The sequence below is a fragment of the Oryx dammah genome, unplaced genomic scaffold (assembly GCF_014754425.2).
Source record: "Oryx dammah isolate SB20612 unplaced genomic scaffold, SCBI_Odam_1.1 HiC_scaffold_2, whole genome shotgun sequence".
Classification (NCBI taxonomy): Eukaryota; Metazoa; Chordata; class Mammalia; order Artiodactyla; family Bovidae; genus Oryx; species Oryx dammah.
In genome coordinates, this window is record NW_024070186.1 from 41,229,309 (window position 1) to 41,245,221 (window position 15,913).

At 36.9% G+C, this 15,913-nt stretch overlaps 1 protein-coding gene across 1 annotated transcript; it reads left to right on the forward strand.

Moving 5' to 3' along the window:
* Positions 1-4,587: 4,587 nt before the first annotated feature.
* SUCNR1 (succinate receptor 1) lies at positions 4,588-15,189 on the forward strand. The gene is made up of 2 exons (XM_040235130.1): positions 4,588-4,661; positions 10,960-15,189. Exons 1-2 carry the CDS (start codon positions 4,659-4,661, stop codon positions 11,905-11,907), a joined length of 951 nt encoding a protein of 316 aa, XP_040091064.1. The 5' UTR covers positions 4,588-4,658; the 3' UTR covers positions 11,908-15,189.
* Positions 15,190-15,913: the final 724 nt, after the last annotated feature.

The following is a 15,913-nucleotide window of genomic DNA, read 5'->3' on the forward strand; positions in this document are numbered from 1 at the left end:
AGAGGACCCTGGAGAGCTACAGTCTATGGGGTTGCCAGGAGTCAGACACAGCTGAGTGACTAACACTTTCACTTTCACTTTTTAGACAGTCTACATATACTTTCTATTATGTTTTCTGTTCCGCTGTTCTCTTAATTTTTCTTTTTGTATCTAAACCCGTTCTTTCACTTGAGATATATCTAGATTTCCTTGGGTAAATCGTCCTAGCACAGCAACACCAAAATAATCTTCTTGTTTCCTTTCAACTTCTTTGGAGTCATATTGTTACTATTACTACCCAGAAAGGCTTAGAAGAAATTCCTTGGATTAAATGAATTGTTCTCCTCTTTTCCTGCTTGTGATTCCTTGATGGTCAGTATGACCCTTAGACAAGCTTGTTTTCCACTCAGACTTGTTCCTGCAGTTGAAAACAATGTGTCTGGTAAACATGCCTAGGGCTGTTGCTAGTAGAACCTTTCCAAAAACACTTCTTTATTTTAAATGTGTCTAGTTGTCTGGTTTCTCATCTAAAATGTTCTATTATCTTTAGTTGTCAGACTTAAATACTTAAATTTGATAACCAATAAAATTGATAACTAGTAATTAAACTGAATGTTAGTTTTAGACTGATTTTTATTAAGTTAAAACACAGTAAATTGCCATAAGTAAAGTAAACATTGTACAGTGTCAGTCATTTTATATTTTGACCTAATATTTTCCTCTGTACCATGAGGGCAACAAATTAATAAAGGCTTGGGTTCGAGAGTCAAACACACAAACCTTCAAATTATAGCTCAGTCACTTACTAGCTGTGTGGTTGTGGAAAGTTATTTAATCTTTTTTGGCCTCAATTTCTTTATTTGAAAATTAGACATAGTAACGAGACCACAGATAAGTAGACCCAAGGCTAAGCAGCTGGAATTCATCCACTATGGACAGATACTCCAAAATAGCAAGAGTGGGAGAGGAGCAGAGCCTGCCCAGATAAGAGATGCTATTGTTCAGTTGCTAAGTCGTGTCTGACTCCTTGCAACCCCATGGACTGCAGCTCGCCAGACTCCTCTGTCCTCCACTGTCTTCCAGAGTGTGTTCATATTCATGTCCATTGAATCAGTGATAAAAGATAAAAGACACATATTCCTCAATATTGAAGTCAAGGAGACACTTGTGCAGAAAGGCTCCAAGGAGGGTAAAAGTGAGGGGGCATCACCATAGTAAGTGATGTCAATCTACCCTTAGGCCTCTTCACTAGAATCCATCTTGGCTAAGACATGCATGTGCACTTATGGGAGGATTCTGAAGTAAACCAAATACGGGGATCGAAAGGAGGATGATTGCCCAAAGGAAAACAGGAAGAAATGCCCCATAAAAGCGATTCAATCTACCACAAAGGCACAACTCTCTCAGAGTCTGCCTGTGTATCTATCCACATGTGCCCTTTTTCTTGATAATAAGTACTTGTTTCACTACCTTCCATCTTTACCAGGAAATTCATTACGACACAGCTGACAGGCCAGGGCCTTGCCACTGACCACTGCCTGTGGTGATCTAGTGGCTTGGATTCAGAGCTCTCACTGCTGCAGCCTGACTTCAGTCTCTGGCTTGGAACCAAAACCTGCTTCAAGTAACTGCAGGCCAAAGCCACCCAAGATCAGTAATAATAGGCACTGCATTCAGTTCTTATATATATTAAAGGAATTAATATACACAATGTTGGGACTTCCCTGTTGGTCCAGTGGTTAAGGAGCCATCTTTCCACTGTGGTGGGGAGCAGGTTTAGTTCCTGCTCGGGGATCCCCGCACATGGTGTGGTGCAGCCAAGAAAATAAATAAATAAAACAAAAAATAAACACCACGTTGTTATAGACTGAGTGCTCAAAAATATTAAAGCTATTATTCACACTGGATTTAATTAATACTTTGATTGAATTTCCCACTCTGTTCTTTGTCCTGTTGAATTTCCTGATTGGTGCCCCTGGTATGTATGAACTGCTCTTCACATTCCTAGCCCGTTGAATTTTCACATATTATCTCATTTGATACTATGAACATTTTGAGATTTAGGGGATAGGGATTATTATCCCCCTTTTCCAAACAAGGACACAACATTTCATTCTGTTTTCAAGGTGCATGCAGGAACTAAAAGGCAAAGCCTTGTGAGAATTCACTAATCTTTTTTCACCAAGCTGCCTTTTGTAAAGTCATTTTCAAATGGATATTCCTGGGCAGCAAATATTCTAACACTAATGGCATTAGATTGATATGATTATTCTGAATAAATCTTCTCATTTATTATAAATTTCTATAATAGCCAGCATTCATTTTGCTATTAACATCTACCTCATGTTGCTGTTGCTGTTGCTGTTTAGTCAAGTCCCACTCTTTTGTGACCCCAGGGACTGTAGCCCACCAGGCTCCTCTGCCCATAAGGTTTCCCAGACAAGAACACTGGAGAGAGTAGCCATCCCCTTCTCCAGGGGCCCTTCCCTACCCAGGGATCCAACCTGGGCCTCCCGCGTCTCTTGCATTGGCAGGTGGGTTCTTTCCCACGAGGGCCACCTGGGAAGCCCTCCAATAAAGCCTCATAATAGAACGGAAATAGTAGAGACCTCTTCCTGAGTCTGTCTCAGAAGCCCTCTTTTTTTCTCCAGAGAGAACGTCCTGAGGCAGTACAACCTTTGGTGAAGTAAAACTTGGGAGGGTAGCAAGGCTACCAGTAATGATTGCTGGTGCTATGAGAAAGGAGAAGTGAAGACCACTTTTCATCATAACAGTCCAGAGTGAGATGGCGGTCAGGATGCGGGGAGAAGAAAGAGGAAGCTCTGGGGAACTCCCACCATCCCACAAAAAAAGGAATTGCCCTGCATCCCCTCAGAATGATGTCAGAAACCCGTGAGATGTGTCCATGTACCGAAGAGGGGGTCTATGCTAATTTGTTTAAAATTAGTAGGCCTGGTATGGGTCATTCAAATGCTTTGCTTTTTGTCCTTTTAAAATTGCAGACAGAAAATGATGTTTTTAGCCTTTCTTTTAAAAGTAAAAGAGAGTTGAATTTCTGAAAAATAGTTGCATTAATTTTTGATTTTTGATTCAATCTGTGGTGTCCATCAAAAGTATCATCACTCCATCTTGGAGGCAATTAAGAATTAGAGTAGGTGTGTTTAGAATTAAAATATATATGTTTAAACTCAGATCCCTCTCCTTACTGACTCTGTGACCTTGATAAAGTTAATTAATCTCTCTAAGCCTCAGTGTTTTTTAATCTGTAAAGTGAGAAAATTTTAGAAATAGTAAAAAACCTCAGAGGATCTTCATAAGTATTCAATACAAAAAGGTGCTTAGTGCAATACCAGGCATATCACAAGAATTCAACAAATTATAGAGACTATTTCATATAAATATACATACATTTTATATATGAGTACATTTGTGTTTCAATGTATGCATATACTGTTAAGTATATAATGTATGTTTGTGTTAGACACTCAGTTGTGCTCAACTCTTTGCAACCCCATGGACTGTAGTCCACCAGGCTCCTCTGTCCATGGAATTTTCTGGACAAGAATACTTGAGTGGATAGCCATTCCCTTCTTCAGGAGATCTTTCTGACCCAAGGATCGAATCTGGGTCTCTTGCATTGCAGGCAGATTCTTTACCATCCAAGCCACCAGGGAAGCCATACTTATGTATATGTATTTATTTATAAATTTTATTTTTTAGGTTTCTGAGTTTGGGGCTCTTATTTATCAGAAAAGGTGAAATACTTGGCTTTTGCCTGTCACTGCCAATTCAACATTAAACTTTCAAGGCATTCAAATTAAATGACTACTGCCTGCACAATTTAAGATCTTTCTCAGCATCATCACTGGGTTTCAAATAAAGCCGACTGAATGTTTGCTTGAGTATAAATCTAATATAATCCTCAGAAAAGGCCAGGTGTGTTTCCTGTTTGAAATGGTGGTTATATGTTTCCAGGTGCTATGCAGAGCATTGCTTGGGATGTGTAAATTGCCTTCTACTGAGGTTATCTTACTTAGCTGTCACCTTTCTCCCTAATCACTGGCCACCTAATGTATTTTTTTTAAGTGTCTCTTGTTTTTAACCACTGAAAATAAAATGAAAATGCCTAAAACTCTAGTATCCCTTTTGTTAGTACTCTGACAACAATATCCAGATTTGCCTTCAAATTTTCAGTTTTATATTTCCCTCAAACTTGTTGATAACAGTTGTTTAGTTATTATATGCCTGATACAGAATTCACCAAAATTTGTGAATTTGAAAACTGGAGAAAAAGCAGAAGCAGTTGTAAACCGAACATACAGTGCTTACATTTTCTTATTATTTAAATAAGCAAATAAACATGGAAATAATGAGTGCTTCTCTGTTGTTTTGCTAGTGAAGTGAATAATTTCAACAGTAACCTTTTGAAAATCTGTTTGTAAAATGTGTTTTCCAAGAGATGAATAATAAGTTTATGTCTCAACTTCTCAGGAAGTTCCTTACATGAACAGCTGACTTGGAGGTTTGACATTTTTCCTGAACTTTTGAATTATTAATCTTGGTGACACGATATGCAAATGAGACTGCACTAACTATGGTCAGCAGCACAGCACTGGATCAGAAGCTGTATCAAGTTGCTGGCAAAAAATTTCTGTCAAGGGATCAAGCCTCCTGACAAAATGGTAAGCTCTAATGCAATTCATGTTTTCCAGGTATATAAAATAACTCTAGACTTCCCATTAGTCAGGGGTTTCTTTTAAAAGTGTCTGTGAGCAATTAAGATTTTAAGCAATGTTTAAATGAGCTGTCTGAACCGTCATTTGTAAGTACAGGAAGAACAGGAAAAGAAGCCAAAAGAAAGTCATAGCTGTTTCCTCTACTTTTTTTTTTTCCAAATTACATGTCTTGTTTTAATTGTCAAATATAAATCTAATTTATTAAAAGGGGTTTATTTATTTTATTTGCTAATTCTTAGTAACATATTTCAACAAAAAGAATAATTGGACTTATTTAGATAGATATAAATACTTATAGAAAATAACTAAAGTTTCTAGATCAGACAAAACAATCTGTAATGAATAATAATTACATGCTCAGAAAATAATGTGTTAGAAAAAATTTTAAGGCATTCTAAAAATGAGATTTAGCATTTGTTTGTAAAAATTATATTCTTTAAGAATATTTATAGTTCACCAAGGAAAAGGAGAAAATTGCAGAAACTGTTGCTATTATAACTTCCAGAACTTTCAATAGTTGGTGAAGTATTTTTAAAGAGCTTCATAAACACACAATTTGAAACCATTCTATCAGCCTTTAATCCTTTGATTTCTGGTATAATTTCTGGAATATACAAAAATATATAAAAGATGAAGTCATTCATATTGAATGATTATATCTTTTCAGTGTAAATATTTTCATTCAAATTATTTATCAGTGAAAAAGCAATTTGTTTATAAATACTTATATTGCTATATGGTCTTGAAGTAGTTAAGAATTAAAATTTCATAAATGTTCTTTATCACACTGTGATGATTATAAGAAAAACACTTTAAAAGCTAATAGACTATCAAACAGTTTTAAATTTGTGTCAAAAATGTACATTAAAAAAAAACTGAATACAATTAAAGTAATACTTTGTTCCAAAATTAAAAATGAGAACTAGTGATCTACTTATGTAATTTGAATATTATTTATAGTTTAATACCTCTAACAAATCTAGATATATTTTTATAAATATAATTAAAGGTTTCACTTTAATTGCCAACATCTAATAAAAAAAAACCTGTTAAAAATAATTCATCCAAATCAGCCATAACATATTTATCATGAATTCTATTTCCAAAATTTAAGAATTTAACCACTAAAAAGCAAAGAGTATATTCATTTTTCATGAGGGAAATTCATCTTCAACAAGACTTTTGCTTAAAGGACTAGGTTACTTCAATTTGTAGAACTGTGATTACCACACTAAAGACACACTCATACGAATTGAAATCTAAAAATAGTGGGTCCAGGTGAGGTTATAGTGGTCTGAAAATGTTAGACAACCTTACCCTTACTTCCATGGCAGCCAAACGTTTATGCTACACATAAGCTGCTGACATAAGTCAGTATATTTAAGCACTGACTAGGCAGAACGAATTAAAATTAGAAAAAGAGGAAATTCAAAAATAAAACAAGTAAGCTTCTTGTCATAATGAAACTTCCTACTGGTTTAATATTCATTTGGGTACATGCACTAGCATTTTGAGTATTCCCAAAATTACAAAGTAGCCTAGAAATGATCTTGAAAAACTCTAATATTTACAACATGGGCAAAGAAAGATTAGACTGTAAAAGGGTCTACAAAGAGAGAAAACAGGACAAGGAGATCACCATGTCATGGAAGAAAAGGAAGAGAGAACTTCCAGAATCATGGAATGGGAAGTCACTGGGAATAAAGTAAAAAATAATGTTGAAAAATTACCAGTGAGCTGAAAAATAAAGCCTGTATTTTGTAAATATCATTGAACTTCTACTGTATTTCTAGAAATGTTTAATATCACACATGCTGATTTGGAAGTAAAAATAGACAGTCCAAATAAACCAAAGCAGAATGGACAGAATAAAAATTATCTGGAATCTCATCAATAGGAATATTTTAGTATCTGTCCTGAACTTTCTGAGGTTTATTAACTTCATGTGTAAATTTCAATTTTTTTAGCTAATTTAAATGTTTAAAATTGATCCTAGAAGATATATATTAAATTTTACCTTCTACAACTATACGTCTAAATCATAGATAGCACTACTACATTGCTAATTTTTAATATTAGTCATACTATATATGGGGCTTCCCTGGTGGCTCAGATGGGAAAGACTGTGCCTGCAGTGTGGGAAACCTGGGTTTGGTCCCTGGGTCAGAAAGATCCACTGGAGAAGGGAATGGCAACCCACTCGAGTATCTGGCCTGGAGAATTCCATGAACAGAGGGCCCTGGAAGGCATGGGGTGGCAAAAGAATCAGACACAACTTGGTGACTAATGTTTTCACTTTCATACTATATATAGCATCAGCTTTTATTCGGAAATAGAACAACGAGCTTAATTTGGTGGACTTATCACTTATTCCTGGAGAAGGAAATGGCAACCCACTCCAGTACTCTTGCCTTGAAAATCCCATGGACGGAGGAGCTTGGTGCAGGCTACTATCCATGGGGTCTCAAAGAGTCGGGCACGACTGAGCGACTTCACTTTCACTTATCACTTATTAGACCTCAGAGGAAATATTTATATAAATGCTTTGTAAAAAGTCAAGTGTTTATGTTCCTCTTTCCACTAAGCAAGTGTTTATAGACCAGTACCAGCCATGAAATTAAAAGATGCTTACTCCTTGGAAGAAAAGTTATGAGCAACCTAGATAGCATATTCAAAAGCAGAGACATTACTTTGCCAACTAAGGTCTGTCTAGTCAAGGCTGTGGTTTTTCCTGTGGTCATGTATGGAAGTGAGAGTTGGACTGTGAAGAAGGCTGAGTGCCAAAGAATTGATGCTCTTGAACTGTGGTGTTGGAGAAGACTCTTGAGAGTCCCTTGGACTGCAAGGAATCCAACCAGTCCATTCTGAAGGAGATGAGCCCTGGGATTTCTTTGGAAGGAATGATGCTAAAGCTGAAACTCCAGTACTTTGGCCACCTCATGTGAAGAGTTGACTCATTGGAAAAGACTCTGATGCTGGGAGGGATTGGGGACAGGAGGAGAAGGGGATGACTGAGGATGAGATGGCTGGATGGCATCATGGACTCCATGGACGTGAGTGTGAGTGAACTCCGGGAGTTGGTGATGGACAGAGAGGCCTGGCGTGCTGCGATTCATGGGATCACAAAGAGTCAGACATGACTGAGTGACTGAACTAAACTGAACTGAACCAGGTATAGAAGATAAACTATATGTAAGATAAAGTTGTGAAAAATGCTAAGAAAAAACTAAGTATACAATGGGCAGGGGGCTAATTAGACTGGGGAGTCAGAACCTATCTTGGAGAACTGCACTTAAACTGAAGTCTGAAAGAAGTGGAGATATAAGACAGAGGATGTGATGGAATAAAGATCATATAAAAGGTCAGTGAAAAATTCAACAAACTGAACATTAGGAAAATTCTCTGTGCATGCAAACAACAGGAAGAAAGATGAGAAAGGAGGAGAATAATGCTAGATGAGGTTGAAGTGGAGTCCAGGAGCCAGACCATGTAGGCACTGAAGTCTCACTAAAAATTATGGACTTATTCCTTAGACTGTGAAAATTATTCAAGCCTTTTGGTTGCAGAGAGAAATATGATCAGAATTTTGATTGCAGGTTTTAAATATTGTTTAGCTATCATGTTGAAAGTAGGCTGAAAGGGGGCCAGGGAAGATGTGAGAAGACAATAGGAGAATATCAAATAGTCCAAGATGCTGGTGGCCTGAATTAGAATGGTGATGAAAGAGATGAAGCAATAGTGATGGATTAGAGAAATCCCACTCCAGTACTCTTGCCTGGAAAATCCCATGGACAGAGAAGCCTGGTAGGCTGCAGCCCATAGGGTTGCTAAGAGTCGGACACAACTGAGCTACTTCACTTTCACTTTTCACTTTCATGCATTGGAGAAGGAACTGGCAACCCACTCCAGTGTTCTTGCCTGGAGAATCCCAGGGACGGGGGAGCCTGGTGGGCTGCCGTCTATGGGATCACACAGAGTCGACATGACTGAAGCAACTTAGCAGCAGCAGCAGCAGAGAAATATCCAGACATTGAAGTCAACAACACATGGTTGTTTATTCATTATTGGAGGTGAGCTACAGATGACTTCAAGACATTGCTCAGATGTCTAAGGTGAACATTTCAGTAAATGGTGTGGCCATTTGGAGGCACAGCAAGACTGAGAAGGAAGCTGGAGAACTTTTATAGGATTTCTAGAGACAGGCACCTCTGAGAGATCAATCTATGGTAATAACTATAAACCACTAGCACTTATAAGACAGGGCTGGGCTGAGATGTACATTGATAGGTGGATATATTGATGGTCATTAGATAGAAAGTGGATTGAATCATCCAGGCATCTAGATTGTTGTTATTCAGATGCTAACAACTTTTTGTGACCCCATGGACTGCAGCACACCAGGCTTTCGCATCTTCACTATCTCCCAGAGTTTGCTCAAACTCATGTCTATGGTATTGACAATGCCATTGACACCATGGACATGAAAAGAAGGACTATGATAAAGGAGTTTAGATAAAGAAGGGATTCAGTATTGATCCTTGAGGAAGTCAACATTTAATGCCTAGGCCTTGAAAGCTTAGACCACAAGAGAGTCTTCAAAACACAACCAGGGAGGGAAAGAAAGGAAAATTAGGAGATTTTCATGTCACAGAAGGCAAAGGAAGAGAGTACTTCTATGAAAAATGGAAAAACATAGCTGTATAAAGAGATGTCAGATAAGATGACTGAAAAAATGAGCATTAGATGGAGTAATATGGAGGCCATTCAGGTAGAGTGATGGATCAGAAGCCAAACTAAAGTAGGTTGAAAAAGGAATAGGGTGTCAGGATGTCAAAATAATTAGTGAAGACAGCTCCAGTGTTGATCAATGTATGACAAGGAGAGAAATATGTGAAACCAGGGAGAGTTGTTTAATCTTATATATGCCTTGCTTTTATGACAAGATGAGAGTATATAAGAGCCATTGGAAAGGATGAAGTTGAGATGGAGCGGCTAAAAAGATGATGAATAACATGTGGGAATCTTAAGAACTCAGGGATGAGTTCAATCTGAAGTAAGCCAAGAGAAATAGATATTTTCTGTTGTCACAGGAAGGAAGAAGGAGAGGATAGTAAGAGAGGCAGGAACCAGAGAGTGGACGCCCAATGACCAGGTTCTTCTCAGGGATTCACAGGCAAAACCATCCGCTAATGATGAGTAGGACAGAGGTTTGAAAAAATTGGAAAGGTATGACAATGAGAAATGTAGTAAATTGCTGGTAATGTGAGAGAACAGTAAACTCACATAACTTCAAATACAGAGTGAAACCAATCTGCTTGGTTCTTCAAATTAGCCTGCTCAGTTTTACAGCGAAGGATCTACTGTGTGCAGTGCCGTGGGCTGCAGGGCAAATTCTGGCCCTGACATTTGGTGACCTGTGATTAGTAATTTAGTTCTTCAACCCAGGTTTTTCTCCTGTCTAGTGGGATGGAAGTGGAATTGAGTTAAATGGATTTTTCTGAAAATTAGAGATAATATTTATGATGTGCTTGGCATATGTCAATAAATATGTTCTCTTGTTGCAAAATTAAAAGACTGGAGTTGTATTTTATAAACATAATACAATAAGCATAATCCTTTGTCAATATGGAAACAAAAATTGCAAGACTGAAGTTGTAAGAATCGCTATTTCCTCTTCTAGTCTATGGTTCAGTTAAACACAGCTCAGAGAATTTGTTGAACTACTGCGATTTGCTATGGACCACAGTCAATCCTGAAGACAAAGTTAATTTGACTTCTCACTTATTTCACTGCAGTTTCTCTCGGTCTCTTTGCTGTCTGTTAAGTCCTCTATGCATGTTTCCATCTCTGGACCTTTGCATATGCTTTTCCTTATGTCTGACAATCTTCATCATTACATGACATGAACTTATTTCTTTCTTGATTTTTCCCAAGAGAGGAAAAGTTATTTGAGATGGAGAATGTTATTTTACTCACAACTGTCATCCGTATCTAGCATATAGTTCAAAGGATCTCAATAAGTATAGGTAAAAATAATATATTAATGATATGTAGGCATATAATTATGTATTATACATACGCACTTCTTACTAATGTAACCAACTCTCTGCAGTTCAAATTTTAAGTGTTATTTGATGATGATGATGTTGATCATGATGCTAATAATGAAGGCAACGATATTTTGTACAGTTTTTTTTGGTCTTACTTTAGTGATTCATCCTTATGTTTTCTCTTCTTTCTTTAGGAATGGAATGCAACTTGTGAACACTGGCAGGCCGTGCAGACTGCCCTGGAAAGCTGCTACCTTCCCATTTTTTATGGCATTGAGTTTGTTGTGGGAATTTTTGGGAATACTGCTGTTGTTTTTGGCTACCTCTTCTGCCTGAAGAACTGGAACAGCAGTAACATCTACCTCTTCAACCTCTCTATCTGTGACTTGGCTTTTTTGTGTACCCTTCCCATGCTGATGAGACAGTACTCCCAGAGAAAATGGACATACGGATATGTGCTGTGTATAAGCAACCGATATGTACTTCATGCCAACCTCTATACCAGTATTCTTTTCCTCACTTTCATCAGCATCGATAGATATCTGCTCATGAACTATCCTTTCCGGGAACACCTCCTGCAAAAGAAAGCATTTGCTATTTTAATATCTTTGGCCATTTGGGGTTTAGTAACCTTAGAGCTCCTGCCCATACTTCTTTTTATACATTCTGATGACAATAGCAACAACTGTACTGATTATGCAAGTTCTGGGGACCCCAATCACAGTCTCATTTATAGCATGTGTCTAACCTTTCTGGGCTTTCTCATTCCCCTTTTTGTGATGTGCTTCTTTTATTTGAAGATTGCTCTCTTTCTAAAGCAGAGGAACAGGCAGCTCACTACAGCTTTGCCCCTTGAGAAGCCTCTCCACTTAGTCATCATGGCAGTTGTGATCTTCTCTGTGCTTTTTACTCCCTACCATATCATGCGAAATGTCCGGATTGCTTCACGCCTGGAGACCTGGAGGAAGTCCCCATGTACTGAAGCCATCATCAACTCCTTGTACATCCTGACAAGGCCGTTGGCCTTTCTGAACAGTGTCATCAACCCTGTCTTCTATTTCCTTTTGGGAGATCACTTCAGGGAGATGTTGATGAATAAACTGAGGCACCACTTCAAGGCCCTTACATCCTTCAGAAGATGAGCTCATGGACTAACATTTTCGTTTGAGAATAGTGAGATGTCTGTGTAGCAGATTGTTTTATAGAAGCAGCTGTACGTCGGTTAGAGTTTAACTCAGACATTACTCAGAGAGGCCCACAGACTTGACCCTGGTTTAAAGGCATGCTGGACTGGACCCAGGGTGTGTGAAAAGAAGATGATGGAAGGTATTTATTGGTTTCTTGGCCTAAGCATTGAAAGGAGTTGTACTAGCACTATCTAAAGTTTGAGCACATAAGTCCAACATTCTACATGATATAAGACCCTCTCAATCAGTGTAAAAGGAACAGAAGACAAAGTTGCAAGTTGTTTGTGTTTAATCACTAGTCAGATTGTAAAAAAAAAAAAAAAATTGTATTGGCAATATTCTGTAAATTATTCGTGTGTGTGTGTGTGTATGTGTGTGTGTGTGTTAGTTGCTCAGTCGTGTCTAACTCTTTGTGACTTCATGGACTAGAGCCCTCCAGGCTTCTCTGTCCGTGGAGTTCTCCAGGCAAAAATGCTGGAGTAGCTTGCCATTCCCTTCTCCAGGGGATCTTCCTGACCTAGGGATCGAACCCAGGTCTCCCAAATTGCAGGCAGATTCTTTACTGCTGAGCTACTGGGGAAGCCCATACAATGTTATTCATACAAGATTACTCATACAATCCCATAATTTTTTGTGAAGACCAAATAAGAGAAGATTAGTCTTGTGCTGTTAAATATTGTTGCTAGAAGTTGTGCTCTTGAGCAAATTTAGAGATAATAGTAGCAACAAAGAGCAGAAAAAAATGTAACTGGTTCAAATATGCCCATATTTCTTTATATTGATTAAGAATTGGGGTCCAGTTGTAATTATAAGTTCTCTTTTGTTGTTATATGGTTTTTAGTGCAAATAATCATATTAAATAGAACCTAAAGAGATGATTTCATAGAGGCATATGTGAGCTCAGCTCTCAGGGGACTTAGGTATAAGTGGCTTTATAAAAATAATAGAGTCAGATACCAAGGATAACTGTAAAAATTCCAAAGTCATAGAACACAACCTACCAGGAAACTCAAAGGAAGACAAAACAAAACAAAGTCAGTGCACTGTTTTTATAATCAATGTACCATCTGGTATTTTATGATCACAATGTGATTTTCAGTGCATGGAAATATATTAAGTTCTTTAGCCTTCCTGCTCTTGATTAAATAGAAAACTTTGAAATATATTAATATCATAAAACCAGAAAATAAGAGGAAGTGAAATGGTAATGTCAAAACTTATTGAGTTAATTATTTTCCTTTTTTGGAGAGAAAAATCCGTTTTTCTACACCCCCCTCCTTGCCCCAAATACACACTTATTTTTTTTTTAAGCAATGGAATAATTTACAAGGACAATTTTATCTTGAGAGAGTGACTCATATCTGCAATGAGACTTATTTTCATAGAGTATTACCTAAGACTGTTGGAGAAAATGTTTTAAACAAAATACACTATATGAATTTGCAAAATGTACAGGACATTCATGTACCTATCAATATAGATTATTCCAAGAGGGTTATGTAAACACTATCCCATGCCACAAATCAAATTTAGAGAGGGGGAATGAGTGCTGCATTAGCTATTTAGAGTTAAAAAGTATCATATAATAATTTACATATTACATGCAGTAAAATGTGTGCATGGCCACATGCTTATGCTCTTTTCCTTAAGGTCATTAGCTGTAATGCAAAGGATAAAAATAAGCATTATAGGAGCAAAGACATAAAATTCCATGGCTCCTCTGTTTTGAGGTTTCCTGGTAACATTATATCCTGACATTCCAAAACCCCAAAATGTTCCCATTGAAATACTGTAAAAAAACATTACTTACAAAGGATTTGTTTTCCTACCTAACCTTAGGCTTTTAAATTTTTTTTCATTTGTCAATAATTTTAGTGTCAATGTCATTTTATAACTGCCTGATAAAAGTTGATCTTCTGAATTTTTTTCATTAGAAAAGTCCACAAGAAAGGGTCTTAGGAAAGATTCACTTATCTGCAAACATATAATTTAACTGTAATTTGCATCTGATGCATTGATTTTCATCTGTAAACATGAAATTAAATTTGTGCCGCACCTATCCCAAGAATTGGTAGGGGTAAGCTTTTCTAATAGTATAGCGAAATATTTTGTGAAACTATGAACTCTTACACATATTTTATAAGCAAAATGTTAATTTTATAACATATTTCTTATTTTTTGTTCAAATTTGTCATGTGACAACGTAATCCTTAACTGATTAAAGTGATCTGCATGGAAGTTACAAGAACTATTCCATTTGCATTTTGTACCGGGTGATTACAATTGCAAGCAATAAGTAATGAATGGAATCGCAAACAATAAGTAATGAATGGAATCGCAAACAATAAATAATGGATATCATTTCTGCATTTGTGTTTTGCAAGGGAAAAAATGTTGGGCTTTATAACTTGTCTTTTATTGGCTTTTTAGTATCTTCCAGAATCATGACTAAAGTATTTGGTCCAGCATTTTGCAGTCTGGACCCACCTATTCCCTGTGCATTCTCTCTCACCACTGTTGTCACAAATTATACCTTTCAACCAAGATAGCTACTTAATTTCATTATATTTAGAACTTTCTCTACTGCGGATGCCTGGATGCTCACCTTGTTTTATTAAGCCCACATATTAAAAAAATCTAAGCCTCTTTTAAGGTCTATATCATCTGTCTCTCCATCTTAAAGCCTTACTTTTAGGACTTCTCCCCAAATCTGAAAATAAATCTGCCTACCTCTGGGGCTTCAGACTACTTTTGACTATTGTTTTCATAAAATGCATTTTAAAGTCAATTCTTAGGTCTGTTAACAGAAAAACTGTATCTAATTTTTAAAATATTTTATTGTCTTCGCAGCACAAACAAGGTACATTTTAAATGATTCTTCATTATGAATGAATGTCTTATAGGACAAATTTGAATTCAATACTCCTTTTGAGTGTGTATGTCAAGCTATTTTCTCTCTTCACTGCTTTTATAATGAATGTTACTTGATAGGAAGGAAAGAATGTCTATACACAAATACATGTGCCAACTGCCAGTGCCTTGACCTTTATATTTTCCTCTACACTTTTTAGCATTGTTTTAATGGATGCTTAATATTTGTGCCTGCTTCCAAATCTGTGTTATTTTGAAGTTGGTCTCCACTTATAGCTTTTTCTCTTTAAGTTCTTTAAGCATGCATGACAACTTCTTATTTATTCCCATCTAATAAATTTAGACTGCTATCTCAGCATTATGAATTTGTTATGGAGACTCTGGATTCTGTTATGTTCCTAAAAAGTGCTGTTATTTTATTTCATGGCTGAAATTCAAATTCAAATCTCTGAAATCTCAGTTCATTTATTTTAGCCAGCTTAGAAACTCAGTTGTTTAGAATCTACCCAGCACACCCAAACTTCAGAGGTTAGCTAGAGACTTGAACAGAGTTTATGTACAACATATGTAAGCTCTCTCTTACATAGGATCTTTACCCGCTTACTTTCCAGCTGCTGAGTTCATCCTGAACTCATCTTTTCTTTCCCATGCCAAATAGACAAATAGGTTTCTTTCTGGATTTCAGCAAACCAGCATTACCTGACAAGGACTTGCATCCAGATTATAAGCTCATTAAAAGGAAAGATCTTCACACACTTCACCTAGGAATATCATGCTGTTTTGAAACTTAAGTGATATAATATCCATTGGTGATAGGTGGTTCTCAGATGGTCTAAGTGGAAGTACCAAGTACCAAGTGAAAGTATCAAGAGAAAAGTAGACAGTCAGATCTCTGGTCTTCAGCAATCCAAGCAGGATGCCATGAAAAAGAATCTGCATCATAAGAGAAGGAAACATGAGCATATTTATGAGCACAAATGAGACACATTCCAGTGGCTTTACAAAAATATATACCTGGACAGGATTTTATACATGCTGAGTAGAGGAAGCACAATCAAGTAAAAGCATTATTATTTGTGCTCCCATATTG